The sequence below is a fragment of the Sinocyclocheilus rhinocerous genome, unplaced genomic scaffold (assembly GCF_001515625.1).
Source record: "Sinocyclocheilus rhinocerous isolate Xijiao unplaced genomic scaffold, SAMN03320098_v1.1 scaffold1265, whole genome shotgun sequence".
In the NCBI taxonomy this organism is placed as follows: Eukaryota; Metazoa; Chordata; class Actinopteri; order Cypriniformes; family Cyprinidae; genus Sinocyclocheilus; species Sinocyclocheilus rhinocerous.
The window spans coordinates 237,021-264,260 of NW_015657967.1; the positions used below are offsets into that span (position 1 = coordinate 237,021).

The window sequence follows — 27,240 nt, forward strand, 5'->3', positions numbered from 1 at the left end:
TTTTTTTTTTTTTTTAAGATTCCAGTGTTTCCTGTCATAGCTATGCAAAGATTTGATTTAAAAAAAACAGTATCATAGCTATTAAACTATTTCTTATGATTTTACATTTTAAATAACCTCAGAATGATCTCAGTAAGTCTGATTTGTGGTGGCTGTGCTTTAAAGTTAAATTATTATAACCTTAATTCAAGTGATGAAGGATTTTGAAGGTCTGACAGTAATTACAACCCCAATTCCAGAAAAGTTGGGGCGTTTTGTGAAATGCCATAAAATCAAGAATGTGTTATTTATTCATTCTCTTTAACCTTTATTTAAGTGACTAAAGTACAAAGAAAAAAAATCTAATGTTTTCACTGGCCAACTTAATTTTATTTTTATTTTGAGTGTGTTGCAGCCATCAAAATCAAAATGTATTTATATGTACAAAACACATTTAAGTTGGTCAGTGAAAACTTTGTAAATCTTTCTAAATTAAATAAAGGTTAAAGAGAATTAACAAATCACAGATTCTTGATTTTATTGCATTTGACTAAACTTCCCTACTTTCCTGGAATTGGGGTTGTGGTGTTGAGCACTACTGTAAGGTTAACCCTGCCTAGTTTAAATGTTTGAAAATGACTAACAGTTGAAAGCATTAGCAATTTTGAAAAGTAATCAAAAAGTAATGTAATCAGTTACATTACTTTAATAAAGCAATTGAAATAGAGAGAATTAACAAATCACAGATTCTTGATTTTATTGCATTTGACTAAACTTCCCAACTTTCCTGGAATTGGGGTTGTGGTGTTGAGCACTACTGTAAGGTTAACCCTGCCTAGTTTAAATGTTTGAAAATGACTAACAGTTGAAAGCATTAGCAATTTTGAAAAGTAATCAAAAAGTAATGTAATCAGTTACATTACTTTAATAAAGCAATTGAAATAGTTCTCTACTTACATTTTAAATAGGTATATAGCGATTAAATTTCCAAAGTAACCTTCCCAACACTGTGTCTATATATATAGGCCTATATATTCACTGTAGAAACTTTATCAATGTATAATTTGTAGTACTGCCATCATGTTGTAAATTAATTAATGAATTAATTAGCTAATAAACGAGAGCTACAGAGAGATCTCAGTGGTCTTTTTTTTTGCAAAATAGTATTTTGAGGAGTGAAGACGGGTTGCAGTGAGATTTGCATTTGAGATCCAGCCGCAAACACACACATACACACACACACACACAGGAGGAAAGAGAGGGAGAGCGCCAGCTGGATTCGCTACTTTCATTCGGCTCACTGAGGTTTCAACTCGCGACACAGGCGGCTGTCCGTCACTTTCACCTGCTGAAAATGATCTTCAAATTCACCTGTCTGCTTGGATTGCTGCTCTGCAGCTGTCAAGGTAAAAAGATGAACATTTAAACATTTAAGTCGGCGGTTAAACAGCGGGCACAAGTTGGGCAGCTCCAGTCGTATGTCCTCGGTCGAGATTGAGGGAAAATCGGGTGGTTTTGGGTGTTATATGGATGGACATTGGATGAAAGACAACAGTTGTGCTGCTATTTCAGCGAGAAGAGCCTGTGAGAAGAATACAAGCGTGTCAAGATGTTTACTGTTGATCCCTTCGCGTTATGTAGGATAATTTATGATTGACACATGATGCGTGTGGTAGCCTACCACGGATTCTGCAGTTAAACGTTCATATTCTGAGAGCATCAATGTCATCGACAAGCAGCGTTTACCTGACCAGATGTTATGAAATAGGATTTATTTGCTTAACACAGCGATCATTGTACTCTAATAGAAAATAATTCGTTCGTCACAGTTTTGTGAGGTATCAGTAGGCTACATCTGCGTCCCCTCAACACTTTTCGCACCGTTATTTAGTTCCCGCATTAAATTATTTGTCACGCGCAATTATCGTTTTCTTCTTAATTTGATTGATTTGTGTTTGTTCGTCCAGCTTGTTTTCAGTTTTTATCTGTGTCTTATAACTTGATGGATTTATTAATAAGAACGTGCGCTGTAATGTTTTAATAACGGTCGTAAAGTCCGAAGAACGCTTATTAAATCCTGGCACGCGCGTTTAGAGGTGACACATCGCGTTACAACGCGACTGATTTATTTCAAAAGCTGTTTGTTGGTCTGCGGACAATTAATGCACATAATAAATACTGTGTTTGAGAGTTTCAACGCGTGAGAGCGAGCTGCGCGACGCGATGGAAACTAGAACGCTCCCGTTATAACGAACGAAGCTGTGATCGGAAACGTCCCGCTTATAAAAATAATTCGCTTACTTCTTGATTTCAAGCGTTGTAGAACAGCTTCGTGCATTATAACGCTCGCGTTCTAGATTGGTCGCGTCGCGTGAGATGAATCCAGTGTCTGTGGCAGGACGACAGGTGGAGGTAGAGCGCTGCACAGTCACAGTGTCCTCAGTCCTTTTGCTCTTCAATTGTAAACAGCTCTCTGTTTCCCACCATCCAGATCTTACAATTGGGAAATCTATGAGAAAAAAAGAAAAAAAAACCTTGAGGTTTTCTTTAAAATAGTCATAGGGTTAGGCTACTGTCTGTCTTACTCTATATAGTTCTAGTTATTAGGCAGGGTGAGAAATTAACTGTTTGCCGACCAATCATAGTGAATGAAGTGTTTTACCAGCCATTGATCTTGTTTTTATTTCATAATATAACTTGCTATGTCTATGGAATTAAAACACTGTTGTCTAGGCTCTAAAAGCGAATTGCTTTTTGTAAGGTATAGCAGTGCTGAACATTTTATACTATTGGATTGTGTTCAGCTCACCTGCAACCATTCAGAAATACCTACACATTTAAATGGATTTATGGATTTTAATGGTTGACCAGCTGTTTCAGTGATCATATCCATGTCAAATACTAGGTTGATTTAAGTAGTCAATTAATTCCATTACATACATTGGCTGTGTCCAAAACAGATGTCAGCTGCCTAGACAGTCAGTGGCTTAGTACATGGCATTTCTCCATGATATGCACCTAGTAAGGTCTTCGATCAGTGATTTTTAACCTTCCTTAGACATTTGTGATGCTCTTCATTGTTCATGATAATACTTGACATCTGACACGATGTTACTCATCAGAGTGGATGGTAGATTGTAAAAAAAAAAAAAAAAAATTGCTTCATTTGGCTGGTGGTGAGTGCTAATTTTCCACCCTGATTATTGGCCTTCTTACCATGCAGTCAAAATCATCCTGATCAATTCCAAAATGCAGTGCAGGGCATTATGATTTGTTTGGATTGGCTTTATGGATTTTAATGGTTGACCAGCTGTTTCAGTGATCATATCCATGTCAAATACTAGGTTGATTTAAGTAGTCAATTAATTCCATTACATACATTGGCTGTGTCCAAAACAGATGTCAGCTGCCTAGACAGTCAGTGGCTTAGTACATGGCATTTCTCCATGATATGCACCTAGTAAGGTCTTCGATCAGTGATTTTTAACCTTCCTTAGACATTTGTGATGCTCTTCATTGTTCATGATAATACTTGAAGGCCTCAGAACTCATTTGGCACTTCTGGGGCTGAGAATGATCAGCATTAGTGCATATAATGTCCATTTACATGTTGTACATCTTGAATTTGCCTGGTGTCAGCTTTTAATTAAGTTGGATTCTTTTAACAATAACATTTAGATCATTTTAAATTATTTTCCTGGTTTGTGTTATTGCAAATGACTATGAAATATGTTATGACAAAACAGAAAACAGCGGCACCCCAGCTAACAAAAAAAAAAAAACATGTTCTAAAATTGTTTTGCTAATGTTCCCATTAAGTTACGAGAACATTATTTCTGAATATTCTCTGAACATTCTAAACATCCAGTTTTTCAAATGTTATAAAAACATTTTTCTTGGTTATGCAAATATTAAAGGAATGTTGCATTTGATCATTTTGCAAATTTTATGGGAATGTTACTTTTGAATATTTTCTGAACATTCTGAAACAAGTAATAACATTTAAAAAAGTCCAAACATCCAATTAAATTGTTTCAGAAATACAATGTTCCATGAACAATGAATAAATAATGTCTGTGCTAATGTTTTGAACATTATTAAAGACCAGGTAACTCTAAATGAATGCTCTATTACCTTTCTGGAATGTTTGTTCATAACGTTGAGAGAACGTTCCGTGTTAGCACGGACATCTATAATTATAGGAGAAAAAAAAAGTGTAATGTTGTCAGAATCTGACATTTTCAATCAAGTGTGTGAATCTGACAAAAAATACTTACTTTATTTAAATTTTGTGCATCTGTGTGTATGAATAATTACTGAGTATTGAAGTCTGCAGTCATGCACTGAAGGATTGTGTCCTCAGGAAAGACTGAAGGAAAACAGGGCACAAAAACACTTCATGTCGAGATTTTCATCCTCGTCAAAAAGTGAATTTGAGCAGCCTGGGTTGAGCTATTCTGAATTTTAACTGTGCATTTTGATACAACAGCTCTTACCGATGTTCAAATTCAGATAAGTCATTATAAGATAGTGAGCTTGATATTCTGTTAGTGTTTAAAAATTCCCATATTCATACTCTTCAGGTTGAATGCTAATGCTTGAGAAGCTCTTGAAATTGTCATTGATTTTATTTTGTCCTTTTGTGGTACAGAGACGGTTTTCTTAAGGGCTTTTCCTTGTGAGTCCTTACACAGCATCACGGATATAAAAACATTCTGTCTTCATTCCGTCTTCACGCTTAGTGTTTTTGAGGTCTGGGCTCTCGGCGCAGTGAATTATGCGCTCTGCGGGCATGGCTGCAGCTATCGTGTGCTATGTTAAGTGCCATAATTAAGAGATTTCTCTGAGTTGTGGTGAAGAATCTCAGTGGTGGGAGTATTAAAAGATTTATGTGGCTTGCCATGTAGATAGTATATGACTGAAGTGCATCTCCACAGAGATACGTGCACGCTGGGGACGGAAAAAAAGACAGCTAGAGTAATGGTCATGCTTGTACAAATGCGTACGCATGCAGATGCATGCATGCTCTTAGTATGCAAGAAGACTATAGAGTAGCCTTTATTTACCTCTGCGCCGGGGGAAATAGCCACACTGCAGCAGCAAAACAGTTCAGAGGATTAAGAAATTTTCAGTAAAAATAGAAAGTACAGTGTACTTAAAAATGTATTTGCATAATAAACCAGGGCCGTATTCACAGAACATATGATCTTAGCACTACGAGATTTCCCAAATAGCAGTAAAAGTTCTTAGCTAAGAGTTTCCTCTTAAAACCTATTCACGAAGCTGCTGAGACCAACTTTTACCAAGGAATTGGGGGAAATCTTAATCTAAGAGAAAGGGCGGGGTTGACCTCGTTGCTGTGGATGATGTCATTAAGCTTACTAACCAGTGATTGGCTGATAGGGGATGGGTCTCTGTCAGTCATTTAATCATAGAAATATTGTAGAATGAGGTAAATCATTCCTTGACCTCAAATAAGGCTTATTATTTGAAAATTAAAATATGTAATTTGTAGCAACTTTACATGGCTCACTCTAACATTAACCTAGATAAATGTGCGCTATTAGGCGGATATCATATATTAGGCACATTTTTCACTTGCAGTTTCCTGATAACTGTGGAAACAACATAAAATCTGTCGTCATTTGTGCTCTTACAGATAAGAGTAATACATCATTCGAAACTGTAAAAGGTCTACTTTTATTTGTGTGCACTCACAATATTAACAAAACGTTGTGCTTTTTTAAAATAAAGAAAACAAACAGGACACACTTTCTGTAGTCTCTGTCTCTGTGAACTGAAGCACGTCACAAAAATGAACCAAAACTCATATAGGCTACTTCCTTCACAGACATGAGAAATATATCTATGGAAAGCATGAAATGTCTACTTTTAAATGAACCAATTCAAATTAAAAACAAATACTCTGTGATATAATCCGTATGAAATGTGCATTTCTCTCTAAAGGTGCGCCACTGAACTGTGAGTCAGCAACTGTGTGTCATCTTCATCTTTGCAGCTGACAATGACTCAGAAAACACTAGTTTATTAATAAATAATTAAAATATATCTTTGCTATTGTTTTTTTTTCCCTGACACATTCATAGTCATTACTTTTGCTAGTGCTTTGTGGCAAGCTTCGCTTAAGCTGCTCATTATGGTTTACTTCTTGCCCAACTTGTACCTGAAAAGAAGGACATAATTCTATTCAAATGGAAATTATTGTGAATCTGTTACGGGGCTGACAAGACGTGAGACGTGCGGATCCATATGCAAGCTTTATTCAGCAGAGAGGTCAGAAACACAGGCAGGGTCGAACAAATGGCAAACGGGTATATGGCGGGCAAGACACAAGAATAATCCTAGGCCTAGCGAAGGTCAACGAACGGCGAACAGAATCAAAAGGGGCAAGACTAAAGGGGTAAATCCAGGAAAACAGGCGAAGATCAGAAACCGAGAAAACAGGCAAGGCAATACTAACAGGACGAGCAGAGAGTTCATAGGCGGCCTCCTTGGCCGGAACGATATGTAGTCCGGGATGACATGCAACAGTTTGTGTAGTGTGAGAGTCAATGTAATGGAAGGGTGACCTCTGGTGGTGATTGAACGGAAGTCCATGGACAGGATTCGTGACAGAAGCAGATTGCCGGCAACAGCCATTTTAAGACTGTTTGTGATTTGGTCTTGACTACTTTGACTACTCCTAACTTTCAACAGATTTAGGAGCTGATTTTAGCATTAAAATGCTTTGTGAAATACTCTTTTTTGTTTTTGTTTTTTTTAGCAAAAATTTTTGTGTCCTAATATTAGGACTGACACGCCCATTATTTTTAAGAGTTTCTCCTAAAGTTATAGGAGCTACTTTTAGCCTTAAGATGTTTTGTGACTACGGGGCCAGATTTTTACATTTGTTTAGATTGATGCCAGGAAGTTGCTATGCAAACAGGTCAAAAGAGGTTTATAGGAATTGTTCACCCAAAAAAAAAAAAGTTTAGTCGCTCTCTGGTGATGATGTAGACAAGTTTGGTTCAATAATTCACAAGTAATCCACATGACTCCAGTCCATCAATTAATGTCTTGAGAAGCCAAAGGCCAAAAATATCACAAACCATTGCTTGTGGCTAAAATACAAGTCAGTCGTACGCATAATATTGCTTTCTCCAGTGAAAAAGTAATCTGGGGCCGTATGTATAAAGCCGCTCAAAGTAAAAGTTTAGTCTTAAGTGTGTTAAAATTCTAAGAATGACGTAATTTTACTCTTATTCCTAGACTTAAGAATAAGAGTGATTTATAAAGGTTCCTAAGTGTTAAAAGAGGTATCAGCTCCTACATTATTTAAGAGAGCTGGAGAGGTCTCCTAACCTAGTTAGGAGTAATAAGATGGCAGCAAAGAGGAGACGACAAACACTTTCTAGCAAGTTTTTTTTTTGTAACTGATAAAGTAAAAAAATTAATAACCTCTTCCACTCAACAAGTCAATGCTCTAACAGCAGAAATTAAAGTAGTAATACATTTTTTTTTGGCTGGAAAATTGGAAAAATGCAGCAATCTTCGCTCCTGCACAGCAGACACCCGTGACAACAGTAAGCAGGGTCTTAAATATTGTGGCACTAACCCCACCAAACACAACAGTGGCCAAAAGTGATGTTTTGATTTTTTTTTTTTAATGACCCCACGTTTCACTTAAACCGTTAAAATACAAAGGACAAAAAAACACTGACCAGTGTTGCCAACTGCTTTCAATTGAAAGTAGCTAAAACTGTTCACTTAATGTTGCTAGATGACCTGATAAAGGCGAGTTCACTGATCTATATTTATATTTATATAGATCAATGAACTCGCCTTTATGACGTCATGGGAGAGTCTCGGAATGTAGATAACGTTTGTCCAAGAAATTGATTTTGTTGCTAGGTTTTTGAAAAAAGTCTCTAAAGGGATGCGGAAGTCACTAAATCTAGTGACAAAATCACTAAATTGGCAACATTGGTGTTGTGCTGCTGTGACTTCACGTGAGCAGGCTCACTATTGGCTGATTCAGAGGTCGAGGGCAGCCATTTTGTGTTGACATCATTGTAGTCCTTAGTTTACAACACTTAAGCGTCACCTCAGTCAACACATAAGAATCAGTCTTAAACTTTACTGAAAGTTGCTTTTAGCGTCTTTATAAAAGTCTCCTACTCTTAGACAAGTCCTACTTTTTACTAAGAATTTTTTGACACTTAAGTCAAAGCTTAAGACTATTCTTAAGAGCATTTCTGAGAAGTTTTATACATACGGGCCCTGGTCTGAATCAGGAGAGAAATATGCACAGATCAAGCACCATTTACAAGCCAAAATGGTCCATAACAGTTCTAAATAAATACGTGGGTGGATTTTGATGTGAGAGGACAACATGGATGGACATTTTCACTAGAGGAAGCATTACTATGGATCATAGAGTAGACTCATATTTGAGCCAGAAGTAATGTTTTAAAGTTATACTGTCTTCATGGTGGATTTGTTTCTTACAAACAGGCAGCTAGCCTAATGGATGGACTGAAAGAAGTTAATTGATGTACTGGAGTCTTGTGGATTAGGCTACTTGTTTTATCAACTGTTTGGACTGTTTCATTCTGACGGCACCCATTCACTGTAGAGGATCCATTGGTAAGAAAGTGACATAATGCTGAATTTCTCCAAATCTGGTGAAAAAACAAACTCATCTACATCTTGGATGTCCCGAGGCTTCGTAAATTTTCCGTAAATTTTCCTTTAAGGTAGTAGGGGTTTAATCCTAGTATGAGCAATAGCAATACAGTGAATAAAACATAGTGTAGGATTTACTTTAAATGACAATATTCACACAGAGATTGCTAGTTTCACAAATAATGACAAAGAAATGACAACACATTGAATTAAACTTTGAAATGGAAAGACTTAAATAGTATTTTCTTGTAAAAACATATTCCAAATGTTTTTGTTTTATTTAAACTTAGAGTGATGCTTGACTAAAATAAAAAAATAAAAACACTGATACATTTATGGATAAACCTGTCAAGTGCAAAAAGCCTGTGTATATTTTAACCACTAACATTTTTTACAAAATTTTACTTCCATGCTGTAAAAGTCAAAGCATCGTTTGATTAATGAGTGGAAGGAAGGACGTATAGATATAAACCTTTGAAAACAGAACTATATCAAGCCCCTCCCTCACAGGGGAAATATGCATGAAAAAATCATTTTAAAGTGTGGTCGCATTCAGCAGGCCTCAGAGCTGCATAAAGTTGTAATTTCAATGATGTAGATGCTGCATTCATATATTAATATGCTTTGATTCCCATGGGCCACAGAATCAGGGCAGATTTGCATAAATTCTGCTCATAAAATACAGGTAATCCTGAGAACAGTTCAGATGTTAACAACCTACCCAGCATGTCTGTTAAAAAGCATAGGTAGTTTTTTTTTTTTTTTAGTTTGGTTGTATTCTATTCAATAGAGTTTGAATGATGTTGTCGTTTAGTAGACATTTGTATCCAAAGCAACTTCCAGTATTTCCAGTTAAAGGGATTTTTCCCCTAAAAATCTAAGAAGAAATCCTTCATAATGTTAGTGTATAAGTTGCATTTTATTATTACATTTACACCTATGCACTTAGCAGATACCTTTATCCAAAGTGAATTACAATAGAGGAGTATAAGCAATTCATCACCGATCAGAAATACAATCAGAAATATTAGCTACTTTAATAAATAATGTAAAATACCTGTAAATACAATTCAACATATATTATAAACACCAAGCAAATTTAAAGCAAAAAGTATGTTGACATGCTTTAACTTGTTTAACAAGCTCAAACTGTGTTCAAGTTGGATGTGAGGAGAGAAAACAAATTGCCATCAATTGATTTGTTGCATTGACCGATATGTACTGATTTGTTGTCCTCAACCAAAAAAAAAAAAAAATTATAACAATGTTTTCTGTTACAACATGTTTTAAAGGGGACACCAGATGCCCATTTTTCACAAGTTAATATGATTCTTTAGGGTCTTCATGATATGTCTGTAACATGCTTTGGTTAAATTTCCTCAGTGGTCGTGTAAAACAACACCCTTGCCTTGTCAAAAGCAGCTCTGTGCACAACGACCTGTTTCGGGGCTTGTCTATTTAAATGATAATGAGCTACTGCTCAGCCAAGACTTGTGAATTGCTGTCTTGTAGAGGTGTAACCGTTCAGATTGCTCATGGTTCGGTTCACGGTTTTAGGGTCACGGTTCGGTATGTGCTATGTTCAGGGAAAAAAGGACTGTGGTCAAATAAAAATAAAGAAAATAATAACAAATAATTAAACTAAATGCAACAGCATAAATAAACACAATAGAGCAAAGATACAATGCAAAGATGTCTTTCTCGACTGTTTAAGTTCACTTAAGATATGACCAATGATGTTTGCAAAGATACTCACAAAGATGGGCATGTTTAAATTATTTTTTTTTGTGTTAGTTTGTCAGTTCAAACACAAGTCTTGAAAGAGAAATCAATATGTGCGTGGCATGCACTGTCTGATAAGGCTCTCCGTATGAGTGCGCGCACACACACACACACACACACACACACACACACAAACATCTTCAAACAGCGCATGGGAGTTCTCAAGCGCTTATTCTTTGCTTGAATGTTTCAACTGACAAGGCTTAAACACGCGCAGATGAGTTTAGTTTAAACACAGATAGTGTGTTCTGTTCATGTCTCACTTTTCAACATTTTCAACACCCGGGTGAGGAAGTTGTAAATGACTGGTATACTAGCATTCAAACGGCATTTGGTGTTATTTGTCCAAGTTTTTTATCATTGCTGATTATTTAATGTGGGAAGCCAATAGGTGAGTTTTACGGGTTGTTATTTTCAATAAGCCGTATTCTATATGCATTGGGCAGGGGAGGTGGGGGTATGGGTTCGCGATTTGTATCGTGGGTGGTTTTTCGCCTTTTCTGTAAGTGCTGACAAAATGTGCATTTTTGCATAAACTGTTAAATGAAAAGTTCAAACAAAAATGAAAATTTGATGAAAATTCACTCTCCCTCAGGCCATCCAAGATGTAGATGAGTTTGTTTCTTCATGGGAACAGATTTGGAGAAATGTTGCATGCATTACATCACTTGCTCACCAATGGATCCTCTGCAGTGAATGGGTGCCGTCAGAATGAGAGTCCAAACAGCTGATAAAGACATCCAGCCTGGTCTCATTGTTTATACAGGTGCATCTCAATAAATTAGAATGTCGTGGAAAAGTTCATTTATTTCAGTAATTCAACTCAAATTGTGAAACTCGTGTATTAAATAAATTCAATGCACACAGACTGAAGTAGTTTAAGTCTTTGGTTCTTTTAATTGTGATGATTTTGGCTCACATTTAACAAAAACCCACCAACAAATTAGAATACTTCATAAGACAATAAAAAAAACATTTTTGGTGAATTGTTGGCCTTCTGGAAAGTATGTTCATTAACTGTACATTTTTCCACGACATTCTAATTTATTGAGATGCACCTGGTAGATAGTACATAGGTATTAGTACATAACGTTTGAATGTTGTAAAGCTTTTTGAAGCAGCAATTTTTGAATTTGTTACGAATGTGTCAGCGCGGGTATTGCTGCTTACGGTCGCTGCTAAGGATGGAGATGAAGATCACTGAATAAAGGCTTGAGTTCGGGTCTGTTCCTCTCAGAGTCGTATGGATTATGAAGATTTGGATTACAGCGCACAAATAAAATTGATTCCTTTTGTAATGATGTTTTCGTTTTTTTGGTGTATTCTATTTTATGGTTCTATTGTCAGTCACAGCATGTTCTTTTGTGTCCCACAGCACACAACGTAAATATTAGGCTACTTAAGTAATGGTTAAATGATTGCAGAAATTGTATTTATTTTAAGGATTTAAAGTGTAGTCTTGTTTAACATTATGTATTCTTCTAAATGAGTTGGCAGCAGAAATAATATAGAACAGAATTAAAGGGGTCATATGACGTTGCTAAAAAGGAACATTATTTTGTGTAGTGAAATGTGTTTATGTGGTTTAAGGTTCAAAATACACATTAATTTCCACATACTGTACATTATTGTTTCTCCTCTATCCTCATCGTTCTGAAAAGTCAGGTGTACGCTGATTGGTCAGCTATCCAGTGCGTTGTGATTGGCCGAATACCTCAAGCGTGTGACGGAAATGTTACGCCCCTTACCATATTGTGATGCCGTGGCCCGGTGCGACGAGACAAAAACAGTAAAACCCATTACAAACGAGGCATTTGTTGCATTCAGTGGGGACATAATTACTGATTATAATGACATATACTGTCTTTTTACGTGTTGTGTTGCATTGTGCCGCGTAAACATAAAACCATGTCTGCATTTGTGATCGGAGAAACGACAAACAACAAGTGCTACTCTACACTGCCCAAAACTCACGTTTTAATCGTCAGTGGCAAATTCTTTAAATATGAAAAACGTACTTACAGGCTGTGAGTCAGAAGCGCCAGACTGTCCTTGCAAAGTTGGAACTGCTGTTGTGTTGGTGCCGCGTAAACATAAAACCATGTCTGCATTTGTGATCGGAGAAACGACAAACAACAAGTGCTACTCTACACTGCTCAAAACTCACGTTTGAATCATCAGTGGCAAATTCTTTAAATATGAAAACATACTTTTGAGTCAGAACAGCAGGCATGTAGGCTACTCTTCCAGGAAACAGTCCTCCGTAAAATGGAACTCCACGGCATGGCGGCGGCAACAATACTACAGCAAGAATAAAAGTTACGCCTTCTTTCTTTGCGTAAACATTTTGGCGGCATAATGCAAATCTTCACACACAGTGACGTAGACATGTGGGGGCGTGTTTAAACGAGGCATTTTAGGAGGGGGTGGACGATGTGGGGGCGTGTTTAAACGAGGCATTTTAGGAGGGTGTGGACGAGTCTTAACTTTTATAAAGAATATCTCTTTGGGTTTGAGACTTTAGTCTGTGCAACTTTAGGGATCTTATTATCTATTCACGAACAGCTTGTAACACTCCAAAGAGAAAGGAAAACTTGAAATCGCATCATATGACCCCTTTAAATATTATAATTTGATATTAAGTAAATGAGTAAACTTTATTTAATAATGCAATTGAAAACATAATGCCATTGATATGGCAACTGAATACAATACAATAAAATGTTAATGCCGCAATTTCAATATTCATAAGGATTCATTTGCAAGTCTGTAAAGTTGTTCATATGCAAGTAATTTACATTTTAGGTGTCGTCAATACATCAGTATTGTATGTTTAGATGCTGTAAATATGTAAGTATTGTACATTTCAGTGTTTGTGCAAATGTAAGTAAATGTACATTTTGTAGAATCACATTTTTTGTAAAAAAACATACAAATTCTCATAATATCACATTGAAACATCACAATAATTCACATGTCCATCCATTACGAATCCAGTCAATCAATTAACATCTTGTGAAGCGAAAAGCCAAAAAACAAACTCATCTACATCTATCGGATAGCCTGAGGGTGAGGACATTTTCAGCAAATTTGGCAGACATTTATCCAGAGCGATTTGCATCGTGTTAATGTTTAATACCAAAACTTAGAATGAGTTTATAGAATCTGTGTGATTGTGGATGAAAGCAGAATTTAAATGTAATTCCTATATAAAAAAAATAAATAAAAAAAACGAACGTTTCATCTCAATGGAGGTCTTTGCTGTGAATCGTTGCTATCTATTCCTGCTCCTTCGTTTCATATGCACCATCACGGTGACTCATCAAGGCTTCGGTTTCCATATCCTCCTCCTCTCGTGGCTTATGCTGCTACAGCACAGAAAGCAGGAGGAAACACAATATCTGCAGACGAGTAGGAGATGCTTCAGAGGCAGCTGTGAGTGGGTGTCCAGGCGAGCTTTCAGAAAGACACAGAATGTCAGTCTCTGTGAAGACTTTCTCACATCCACACTCATGGTGCGTCTCGGTCACTCCCCATAGGAAAGAACAATCACTAATGAGATCGCTTTAAAATCTCGCTCGTTTCTCCTAGACAGCGGTTCGATTATTTGGAGTGCATATGGGGAGCATTGCTTAAGTCTTCAGCTTTTCTCTTGAGAAAAAGACTTCAGTAATCTCACAAGTCTGAAGAGATCTCAACAGTGTCTCAAGATAAGTACAAGCTAACTTAGTCTGCGATCAAAAGTCAAAATCATAAGATCAGTCGGAGTTTCAAGGCACAAATAAACTGTGCATTCAGGAACATGCTGTGACTCCAGTCAGGTTGAAAATCTGTTCTGGATGGCCCAGTTTGACTCTTCATGCAATAAGAGTAATATAAATCTGAAATAATAAGATCAATCATATTTTTTTTAAGATTAAGCTATTAAAAATAAATAAGAATAAGAATAAGCACTAAAAAACATGTCAAATTATAAAAAAAAAAAATTGAAAGTAAAATGTCTAGATGCATTACGCTAATGATTATTTAAGGAATAGAGAGAATTATGAATGTGTGTGTGTGCGTGCGTGTTGTCTTTCTCTTGCTCTCTCTCTCTCTCTCTCTCTCTATAGGCCAGGCGCTGTGAAAACTGTAAAAGTTATTTACTAAATGTTCTTATTGTCCTGCAAAGCTATTTGTTTAAAATGCCCCAAACCTTTTTTTGTTCTTTTATCTGAAATTGCCTATTTTTCGTAAAATGTTTCATTAGTCAAAAGAAGGATCTTTATTCTGTTTCATTGTGGAGATAAATAGTATGACTCAATAATAACAACAATAACTGCAGTAGGTCGACAGTAATGAGGCCTTTGTAGAATAATCATTGATTACTGCTGAAATTAATCATGCTGCTAGAGCTCCATAGGTGGCCACACGAGAATGGATTATATTAGAAACGCCAGATGAATGCCACACACAACATACAATATCCCATTTGTTAGAAACAGCATTACAGACATGCATTAAAAATAAACTCTTTTATCTCCTCTACTTTTGAGGAGGGGCAGAATGACCAAAATCTTGCATTACCTTACTCATTGCAAACAGATTTTTTTAAAAGGAAGTCAACACTTGGGGATTTGAGGTTTCACTTGGAATGTTGAAATTGTTCTTCTGTTGTTTTGCAATTTTATATTGACAGTAAATATACTGTGCATTCATGAAATATGAACTTCGGTAGTGGTTTTATTTTGAAGTCATGATGCCATGTTGTTTGTGTTTGTTCCTTCATCACTTCCTGATTCTGCAGATACTTGCATAAATATTAGGTCTTATAATTATTTAATTATTAGGACATTTCTTGTCATCATTCTTTGCCTTTGTTTAGTGTTGCTGACATGTCTAGCTGAGTAAAGATATTTGCAGTTTGTCTTGAGTGTGAGATAGCAGCTCTTCTTTATGGCATTTCAATGTATTAAATAATCTGCTTTTGGCTTCAACAAACATCAAATTATGCTTGAGCCGGTGTTGCATTATAAGATTAAGATAAGGTTTTTTTTTTTTTTTTTGATTCGTGACACAAATTGCTGTAAATTGCATTTTTTTTTTAGTTGTTGACATATCTTACAAAATATGCCAGCAAATGTTTTTCTTGTGTGTTTTTTTTTATTCAGAAATATTCATCGTTGAAACTGATTGAGAAAGTAGTCAGATTCAAAGGTTTACATGGCTAATATTTTATTTTTAACAGATTTGCCATATCTATATCACCACTTTTAAATGGATAGCAATTTCATTTGGATTGATTGAGATGTTTAAATGAAGGCTTTTCAGTCCAATTGAGCTATTAAAAAAAAAATCCATTTTGATTTCATGCCTAATTAAAACATTTTTAAAAAAATAATAAAAAATTTGATTATTTATTTATTTATTGCATGTTACTGGTCATATTGTTTGTAATCCATACATTCTTCTTGTTTTTCTTCTTATTTAATTTTGACCTTGCAGGGCTCAACACTAAGGATTTTTTCTACTGGCCTGGTCATTTTTACTTGCCCTGCCAAAAAATAATAATAATTAAAAATATATATATAAATAAATAAATAAATAAATAAATAGATAGATAGATAGATAGATAGATAGATAGATAGATTGATTAAATTGAATTAAATAGTTGCTGTTATCATTGTTTTTAACCCATTTTACCTTTTATTCTAATAGATTAGTTTATATGACACCAAAATTTTAGATACCAATGAAATTTTACAATTCTAAAATTCAAATTCGACACCACAGCAAAAACTACTTGCCTAACAAATATAAAGTTCAAACATCATTAAAGATAAGTGAACAGCCAGTAAATAAGAACAAAACAAAACAACAACAAAAACAGAAACAAATTACAAACAATAACACAATTGAATATATAGAACAAACATACAAACAGTGTTGGGTAAGTTACTCAAAAAAGTAATCCACTGCAAATGACTAATTACTAATTTTAGCATTTTTGCTTAAGTATTGCAATATTGCAATTTGATTGCATTACTGATTACTGCATTTAAAAAGTAATCAGATTACTAATTACTTTACTTTCAAGTTTACTTTACTTTTCAGGTTATCAAACCTAAAAAAAAATACACTACAAAGTGAAACACAGTTCTCTGAGTAATTTAATATTGACTGTAAAATTAGGCTAAGTATCAAAACAGCAACTTGAATGATCACTTGCATTTTTTCCTAATAATAGCAAGAAGAACTTAAAATGTTCTGTCATTTTTGATCGTACAGATAAGAGTAATACACCATTCAAAACTGTAAAAGGTCTACTTTTATTGGTATACACTCGCAGTATCAACTAAATATTGTGCTTTTGTAAAATAAAGAAAATAAACAGGGTGTGCTTTCTGCCATCTCTGTCTCCTTGAACTTCTTTCTGAAATGTGCCACAAAAATGAACTAAAACTCAGCGAATACTTGACACATAGACATGAGAATTATCTATAGAAAGATTGAAGTGTCTATTTTTAAATGAAGCTATGCATACAGTAATCATCCATGTCAGATACGCGAACATGTAAACGCTAGGGATGAGCATTTTTCAAAAATAGTGTATTCGAATAATTGGGCTAATAAAAAAAATAATATTTGAATATTTGTTTATTTAAATGATGTTTAACAAGAAAGATGCTATTTTTTTAATAATCAAGTTTCTGTTCAAGTTAATCATTTCTGAACAATTCTGAACTTATGATTAGGCATTATACACAACAATGTTCTACAACAAAGTTACGTTATATCTCAAGGTTTTCTTTTAGTTGAAAACGTGTGTAAAATATATAAGAACAAAAGCATTCAAGCTCAAGCAAAGCAAATGGGAAAAAACATCAAGTAGACCGTGCCAATTGCAGTACAGAATGTACATACTTTCGAGTCGGCCTATGTTTATTGTGTTTATATTGTTATTATGTTAATGTTGAGAAAAAACAATAATATCCATATACTCGGGTGAAAGTTAGCTCCTCTGATAACAATAAGAATGCGCACTGACACAGACGTTCCAGAGACACAAAGATAAAGGTGCGCTAAGCAAAGTTTCTTACAGTGCTTTGTGTTCTGTGTTCTTAAACCACTCTCCCTAGAGGAAACTTAAAGGAAGCATATGTCTCAAGATCATTTGGCTACTAAGTGATCACCAGAAGGTGAAGGTTTGTGTACTCGCAAACTGTTTGTCTCTTTTTACTCTGAAATCAACAGAAATTTGCCTCTAGGAGTTTCGACTTCACTTGATTGCTTGTGTTTAACTGCATGGATGTGTTGTTGTTCTGTGTAGAGTAGCCTTTCATAAGAATGAAGGGACACATAAGACAGAGACATCACGTCAAAACAAGACGATCTCACAAGACACTCGACTGAGACGAAGCTTCAAACACAAACTCTCAGTGCTTGTGGACTAACTAATGCCGTCCAATATGTTCACACTCATTCCTTATGGATGTGGATGTCTCTCTCCATCTGTCTCTCTTTCTCTGTCTGCCTCTCATCCCAGAAGGATGTTGTATTGCTCAGAAGTTGCTCTTTCATAGCTCAAAAGATTTCCCTGCTGAAGAGACCAGCATATGTTGTGTTTTGGATGCTGGTGTTGCCATAATAGTTTTTAACCAGCAAATCATTATTGCACAAGTAAGGCCAACCTACCCAGTTAAACTGGTGAAAAGCATGGTTTCTCAGCTGTTTCTTTCAGGTGTCAACTTTGATTCAAATGTTTCTCAAAAATTGCTAATAAGAAATAATAATAGAAACAAATGAGTCAGTATAAAATGAGCAGCACGGATCATTTGATCTTGAAGAATTGGATGAAAAATGTTTGAGTTCATATTGAGAATTCTGACATTTGATTGCAGAGTTGAGACAAATGTGAGATTATATTTTATTCGTTCGTGAACTGAACACTCGGGACCGTTTGCCTGGGGCTCTTGATTACAGGTAATAATGCTGTAAATAATGTTCACATTTTCTTGCACAATCTTTTTGCTTCATAAGACCTCAATATATTGTCGGGAGCCACGGATTTTATTCTTGTATTGCCTGTATATTATTTTTTTTTGGCTCTCAGTGTGCCAGTAGCCATTGACTTGCATTTCACGAATCACCGAGGACCACGGTTTTAGCTTCTTTACTGGTCTACTGAAGAAAAAAAGTCACCTACATCTTGGATGTCCTGAGGGTTAATAAATTAAAAGCAAATTTTCATTTTGGGGTAAACTATCCCTTTAAGTATTTTGCTCTCTTGCTAATCTTATTGTTTTCAATGAGAATTGAATCTTATTTGTGTTGTTTCGTTTTCTTTCTCTTTTTATTCCATGCTATTCCATTATCCTCATACATCATTCTATTATTTAATAATATTAAGCAGGTTTCTGTAGAGGACTGAAGCACTCAACATGGAGTGATTGAAACAATAATAATTAAATAAAAAATTGAATATTTATTTTAAATAAATGTACATTTAAATGTACATACATGCACCCATTTATTGTCTAATATTCCATTAAAATACAACAATTTTTCTTTTAAATATGTCATAATTTTCCCTTCAATTTTAAGTACTGTTGTCCTTTTTATGTTTTATTGTTCAAATTACCTTTTTTTTTTTTGGGCTTTGACTTTCATACGTATTTTACCCTTTTCAAATTATGATGAAACATTCACTGAATTCAGTGGTAAATGATTTGTGCTTTTCAGCCCTGCTGTACGTTTATGCCGCTCGGAAGCGTATGTGGCATGTTTCTTTAAACTCAGTTAATGATGTTTGTGTTTGTTATCAGACGCAGTGGGATGAGGGAATGGTGTTTGTTTGTGACTGAGCTGTGATACCGCGGGGAAACGGTCTGCTCGGGCAGTCGATGGCTTCATTTATCACAGCCACTGGTGAAACATCACACACACACACCGCCTCCATCCATTGTCTGTGGAGCACATCGGTAAACTGTCTTGGCATCAACCACCACTGATTACTTTACTAAATTTCCCATCATCCTCCAGTCACTCTTAATAGCATGTGAAAGCATGATAAAATTAACTAAGTAATTGTTCAAATCAGTTTTACTTTTTTTTTTCATCAAAGACATGAAATAATCAGCACATTATGGTAAAAAAAATAGGATTTGTGCATTTCAGACAAGCTGAAAGCATTGGCTAAAATAAGTCAAATGCGAGGCTTATGTTGTAGAACTTGTGAGATGAATCTGTAGTTTCATGCTCTCGCATGGAACACTGGATTCCTCCCATGCATTTGATGTCATTTCACTTTCAATCAAATTATGAAATCATTATGCATTGAATCGGTGTCATGGTGCAGGTCTAGACATTAAGCCTCAACATGTGCTTGTAATTTAGACAAGTAAATCTGTCATTCATGACTTGTCTACAGTTTATTCTGAAGCAATATTCCCATCAGTGCTCTGTCAGCTCTTTCTTACTTAAGCATATTTGTGATATTTGCTTCCTTAAATTGATTTCCTTTAGGGATGCACCGATACCGATACTGGTATCGGTATCGGGCCCGATACTGGCCTCCTGTACTCGTACTCGTATTTCCTTAAATTGATTTCCTTTTTGCTTTTATAAAGGGCAATTTTTCCCTAACATTATTAAAAGTATGGTAATAATGAAGTGACATTTTTATAGTGGCACTTACTATTTAATGAATCTCAGAGGTGGCATCAATGCATTTACATTGCAAAATTGCTGCATAAATAATGTTATAAGATTGTTTTAAAATGAGATATGTGTTTTTTTTTTCTTTTGAATATACAAATATGAAATGTTGATAAAAAATGCGATGATACTTTTACATATGAAACTAAACCACCAGTAGACTGTTTTAATAAGTGAATCATTGAGTCATTCATTTTACTGATTTATTCAAATGGCTGATTCATTCAAAAATGAAGGAAATGACTGTCTTTATGAATGGGTCATTGGATCACTGACTCACCAGATTTGTTAAACAATGTTGAATCATTCAGTAATAAAACACCACTGTGGGTTGCTCAGAGATGTGCAACTATTCTGCTGTGATCTTTTTTTGGCAATCCATTTTTGGCAATCTATATTGTGTCTAAATTAATATTTATGTTGGTGCAGGGCACCGGTGTTATCTCCTCCACTCGTCAGTGCTGTTTACCTGTTTCTCCTCCGAATCTGATACAAATTGCTATAAAATAAAAATGCTATAAAATATAGCATTCTGTGTAGAATTCAATTGGGTCTGATACATTTTGTGGTCTGCGGCAGTTTGTGTAACACAACGCGAAACCAGACTTCTTTTGACCCAATGGAAAGCATATTTACACTGTCTGAATCATTCCTTATTCCCCATATAATGCACTACGCGCCACTCAGCATACAGAAAATACTAACTCTGTGAACAAGTGACCTATTTCAGCCGCAGTTTCAGAGTCTATTTATAGTGTAGGGTGCAAGACGCTTTGGATTCTAGAGAGCATTTGATTGGACAGAATGTTTGACGAGAAGCTGAAGTGCAGGGTGATGTCATCAAAATCGTTGATCCATATTGGCAGAAGTGAGAGACTGTAATTTTTGAATGCTTATATCTTCTAAATGTGAATTTGTCATTGTTTTGGAGCACACTAGCTTATAGATAACCTGAAGACTTACATATTCATACTAAAAAAACAAAATGGGGACTTTAAAGTAAGTTTCCAGTGAACTGGAAAAAGAGTAGACTAAACTTTATAGTTACCTACACAATGTGTATATGATATATATGATATCAAGAAAATGTGTCTTTAAATTATAATTGAATGGATTATTATCGTCGCTTCCAGACATCGGTGAGTATTTTACAAACTATAAATGTATTGTTTTGCTAGTACTTAGCCTATGTGTATTTAGATGTCTGAAACCTAAAATAAGCATTATGTGGTTGAAAACACTGAAGGTGAACACTGACAAGCGCTGAGTGTGTCCGTCTCTGGCTCAGTGGCAGGAAAAGTGCGAAAACATATTTGAATTTAGCACTTGATCATGTGATGCACTGAATGTTCACATGATCGCACACCAGTGTGATCGTACGTTCCAGGGAGCAGCTTAGAGTGATCACACTGGTGTGATCGTATGCGTCAAAGGGTTAATCACTTAATTTTAACTGCTTGTTTATTGAACTGTCTTGCTTATTTAATGTCACTTTTGCAATCATGCTGATATTCGGGAAAACAGCACTCTTGGTTGTGTCGTGTTGCTTATATGTTATAAATAAATAAAAAACTGAACATCATGAATTTTCACTGCAGCATGTTTGTACTATGAGTTTCTCCACGATTTCTCCACGAGTCTTAACTAGCACAACCTTTTTACTGTCAATACATTATCTATTATCAGTCGCCGTTTACACATAATCTAATAAAATCAGAACCAGTCTCACTAGGGTTTTGTGCTCCCCCTAGTTATTTTTTGTAATTTACATTTTAGGAGGATGACTTTATATTCTGGTCGGGTAAGTAAAATTATTTTTCACTTGCCCCTTTGTCCTGGACTAGTGGATAGGCGTTAATGTCGAACCCTGTGATGTCTATTGGATCAGTCACAGTGCTATTTAAGCCTAATTAAGATTAATTTTACGGCGAATTTTTAAACATTCTGGTCAATTATTTGTTGAAATAATCATTAGATTACTTGATCGATAGTGTATAGTCTATTTTTGCTATTTCATATTCATGTAGAAAAGAGATTAAATGATGCATGATAATGTTGTGTGATATTTTAAACTGTAATTAGCAAAATATTGAAATACATCATATTTAATCACCCATGCATGTTTTTCAGATTTTAAATGGCTGTATTCATGGATGTGTCTGCAGAGATTTCTCTGGATCCATAAGATGAAACTCTAGTGTCACTGCTATTCCCATGGTTCATAAATATAAGCTTATCTTATCATATACCTCATTCTAAAACAGTTATATTCTCTATAAATTATTATATATACAAGATGTCCTTGATGTTACCTGATGCATGACACAATTTTAATCTGTTTGTAATAAAAACGCATATGATTGCATCTTCAGTTTTCTTGTAGCATGCTTGATAGTTTTATAATGAGGTAAAAGATGAGCTTATGTTTATGAACTGTGTGCAAAGCAATAAAATACTCAGTTTCAGTCCTAGCTGACCCGCCTCTTAACCACATCGAGTCCCCTGGTTTCAGACTAATCTCTGCAGGCACATTCCCGGACATATCCATGCTATCCTAATCCAGCCGTTTACAGTTTCAAAGGTGAGCATGGCTCTCTTCGCCCTCTCTAAGTGATGCAAGCAGCCACCAAAGCAGAGGAGAGAGCCAAAGAGCACATAATGAAAGCAAAGACAGTCGAGAGTTGCAGGGCTGTGGCTCCCGGAGGACTGCAGATCCAGTGTGTTTGGTCCTTTCTTCACTGCTTTGAAGCTGCAGTGATGTGTAATAACGACTATGGGGAGATGGCCTGGCCTTCAGGTCCTCAGCAGAGCAGATATGAGGAAAAGTGTCTAAATATAAAGGCGTCAGTGGGCGAAAAACTATAATTGAGAAAGAAAGGTATAATTTTTAATAGGACTTGTTACAGAAAGTGCATTGATGTTGATTAGTTGTGCATGTGGAGATGGTGTGTCTTCAGCTGTTTTTTGAAGGTAATGGTCTCAGCACGTTAGGTAAAGGTCATTCCACTGCTGAGGGTCAGAGAGAGTGAAAGTGCTTGCATGCTTGACTTGACTATGCATAAAGGTACATACATACTCACAGACATATATATGGGTCAAAGACGAAAAGGGTGTTTCAAGCCCCCCAAAAATAAAAGTGTAATACAGCTTTAAATGTTGTTTTTCCCCCATACATTAGAATGTGTCCTGTTTAACTTTAATTTTTTCCGAACAAAAAATAATGACTATCATGCATTTTCATATTTATAACATGAATCATTTGATGACATTATCAAAGACTATATTTAAGCGTCACAGTGAACCCCTTAAATACCAATTAACTTTAATTTTTAAATATTTATACTTTTTTTATATTTACGTTTTTGTAGGTTTTTGTATTTTAATAAGTACAGTTCAGAATAAGTATATTGTTTAATTTTTACATAAATATATCTGTTACGCTGAATGACCATGGTTTGTTACTCTGAATGACGTTTTGCCGATGAGATAATATTACCATTGTTGCCATAACCGAAATGTTTTAGTATTAGTCTGTGTCATTAAAGTAGTTTTAATATTTCTGAGTAAATGACTGCAGAAGCAGATGAAATATAATAAGCATTTTACTGATGCTCCCATGCCATGCTTGCTTAGCTTGTCACTTTGTTTCTGACTTGCTGTGCCCCAAAAAGTGCTGCTTACAGCCATATTTATTAATACTTTCTATTATATTCTAAACATAATACTTATGTTTGCCAACATAAATGACATTATCATAATGAGTATTTGGGGTGGAGAATCCCCTTAGTGACCTTTCTTGAACTTGTGGCATACTGTAGTGAAGGGGACTCTATGTTCAGAAATATTGGCAAGCTATTATTCTGACAATTGCAATCCTCAATACCTTTCTCTTCTCCTTGCAAAAGGTACGTTCACACCAAGTATGATAACTATAATGATAAAAATATAGTTCAAAAAATCATTCTAAATATAAAAATATAACTGAATATATAAGAATATAAAATAAGATGATATAAAAGAAATGATAACTGCACAGAAAAACGATATTGTTGAAATCACAGAGCAATTTTTTTAACAGATAAATGATAAAAGCATTGACAGCCATTCAGAATCCATTGCTCTTTAAAAAAGCTTGAGCATTTAAAGTGGCACATGGTATACCTGTAGTGCATTCTTAGACCGAACAGTACTATCGTTCATTGTTGTGGAGGCTAACATAGTTACTTTTATTATCTTTATAGTTATTGTTCTTAGTGTGAACAGGCTTTAAGAGTGCCACCCAAACTAATTGGTCCGCACTTACTTTATTAGTTTTTTTTTTTAGCTTTTTACAGTGCCTAGCAGCTCTATATGTTCGTGGGCATTTAAAATGAATCAATAACACAAATTAATCAATACAAAAATGCATTCAAATATTAATATTTATTAAGTTAAGCACACATTTGTCAATGTTAAACATTCCCCATTTATCTGTATTATAAATAAGATGCTAAAATTGTTATTTATACACTGATACTGTCATTCAGTGTAATGGATGACACTGTGGTGTAACAGAGAATTTGCATTACACCACATGACAAAAGCATTACCCTGAATGACAAAATTTCTACTTCTGCTTATATTATAGGCAATCAGCTGGCCCCCTGTATCAAACAGTGATCTTGACCAGTAAAGTTAATCACAATTATTTACAACATCTACTTATTTTTCAAAAAATCTAACAAAAAAAGTGTTTTTTGGCATTTCACTGAATGACATTTGTTTTTGTAACTTCGGATACGACACCATGAAAAGGTGGAATTATCAAATATTAAAGAGCAATAAATTCACTTTTCTGCAGCACCACATGGTCATCAGGTTTTATATGCTTTCAGAATAGCTTCTTGTTCCTGTTACACTGAATGACCTCTGACAAACTGCATTTTCGGGACAAAAGTCCCCTGGTTATTTCACAACTTAAAAAGAAAAAAAACAACAACAACAAGACATAGTCTTTTTAATGTAACACAGCCAACACTTACTTAAAAATGCCAAGACAACCAATGTATTTTTAACTTGGTATATCCTCCTGAGAACCAGAAAAAAAAAAAAAAAAGCTTTGTGACTTTAGTATTTTTTTCATGGCATTACATTGTTTAGAGCATAAGCAAAAAAAAAATGTGAACAATTATATTTTATTCATATGTTATGCTATGTCCTCTGTAGAGGACACCAGGACTCAGTTTTTCTAAAAAAAATAAAATGACATGAACAGACACGAAAAGGCAAAACAATGGGATTTTTTTTTTAAATCACCAATAAATTTTTAGGTTTCAGGATTTTTTTATAACAAACTTTGTATAAGGATGATTCTTAACTATGTTAAAAGATATAACAAAATGATTTGATATACCATTTTACTTTGTGCAATATGTGTGTGTAAAATGTCCATAAACTGGTTTTCCCATTAAACACAATGATCTATACACTGTACCTAATGTGCATATTAATGTGCTGTTGGGACAGCATGTTGAAAAAAATAAGTGTAATAATGGGAGTAATAATTGGCCGTATTTTCATAATAATATCTAATATTTCATAAGAAAATGTATATATAATTTATTTTCCTATTCATTTGTTGTATCTCCCAAAATGCATAATAAACATGCTTTTAGTCCTGGTGTCCTCTACTTATTATAAATAACTTAAATAACACAAATATAACAATATAAATATACAGTATAAGTTGAATTAAGAATTGAAACAAGGTAACTGTGTAGGGTAAGCAAGCTACTGCCAAACCAACAGGGGCAGGTTTATGCAGGAAGCACAGCTTTTCCAAATGTAAACATCTAAAATGAATAAATAATACTAATTAATATTTTTTATTGTTTTCACAAACTCTGTGTTGTGTATTTTCTGGTAATCCAGTGAACATGCAGTCCTGGTGTCCTCTACAGTGGACATGTATGAAATCAATATCCTGTTTCATAACAGGAAGTCATATTTTGGTTTGAAACCCCATAACATTTTCCTGAGATGTTAATTTATGACAAACAATTTGAAAATTAATCAGATTTAATTGATAATTACAAAATATTATCATATATCCATAATGATGTACAGTTGTATCACTAAATTAATGTCAGCCATATTTAAAGACCAAGCAGAGGGAGTGGTCATGGAGAAACCTCCAAATATTTGGTATCTCTGAAAAGCCCTGCATGTGCTCTGTACAGTACATCCAGACTTAAAACTGTGACGTGGGGTCCCAGAGAAATTCACTCAAATATAATGTCCACTACAGGGACAAAAACTCCATAGCTGGGTCTCAGGAGGATTTTATATGTTTATTTAAAGATGCAATGGTAAAATCAAAGTCCGGACCATTACACTGGATGACAGTTTTTCCTTATTTTGACATTTTAGTTGTTGTTTTTTTTGTTTGAAATATGAAAGTACACTCTTTACTTGTATATAACATGTCTTTTTAGGTATATAAAATTATTTTTATAAACTTAATTTGATATATATACAGTGGGTACGGAAAGTATTCAGACCCCCTTAAATTTTTCACTCTTTGTTATATTGCAGCCATTTGCTAAAATCATTTAAGTTAATTTTTTTTCCTCATTAATGTACACACAGCACCCCATATTGACAGACAAACACAGAATTGTTGACATCTTTGCAGATTTATTAAAAAAGAAAAACTGAAAAATGCTCAGTATTTAGTAGAAGCACCCATTTGATCTAATACAGCCATGAGTCTTTTTGGGAAAGATCCAACAAGTTTTTCACACCTGGATTTGGCGATCCTGTAGCAAACTAATATGATAAGCTCATTTTGAGAGTAAAAGACCCTCGTCTTTTACTCTCACAATGAGCTTATCATATTGTTGTTTATTTACTGAGCATTGAGTCTCTCCAACTAGGTGACAACGTAGCGTTAAATCACCATTCAACAGACTCGAGGCATCAGTTTACTGCATCCACATCACTGATTACAATGGGTTCTATTCTACAAACGGCGCGGCAAAATACAATAGACTTCTATTGTAGCCTATTTTGTCGCGCCGCGCGATGTGATGTGACCGATGTGATAAGCATGAGTTCTGG

The 27,240-nt window shown here is 35.0% G+C and overlaps 1 protein-coding gene across 3 annotated transcripts in view; it reads left to right on the forward strand.

The window, feature by feature from the left end:
* The first annotated feature begins 1,273 nt into the window (after window positions 1-1,273).
* The window catches only part of LOC107721821 (neural cell adhesion molecule 2-like), a 407,305-nt gene continuing 381,338 nt past the window's right edge, over window positions 1,274-27,240 (forward strand). For all 3 annotated transcript variants that reach the window (XM_016529987.1, XM_016529989.1, XM_016529988.1), the window contains exon 1: window positions 1,274-1,385. In XM_016529987.1, the coding sequence (XP_016385473.1) occupies window positions 1,334-1,385 (52 nt within the window). In that variant the 5' untranslated portion in view covers window positions 1,274-1,333. The remainder of the gene's footprint in view (window positions 1,386-27,240) is intronic.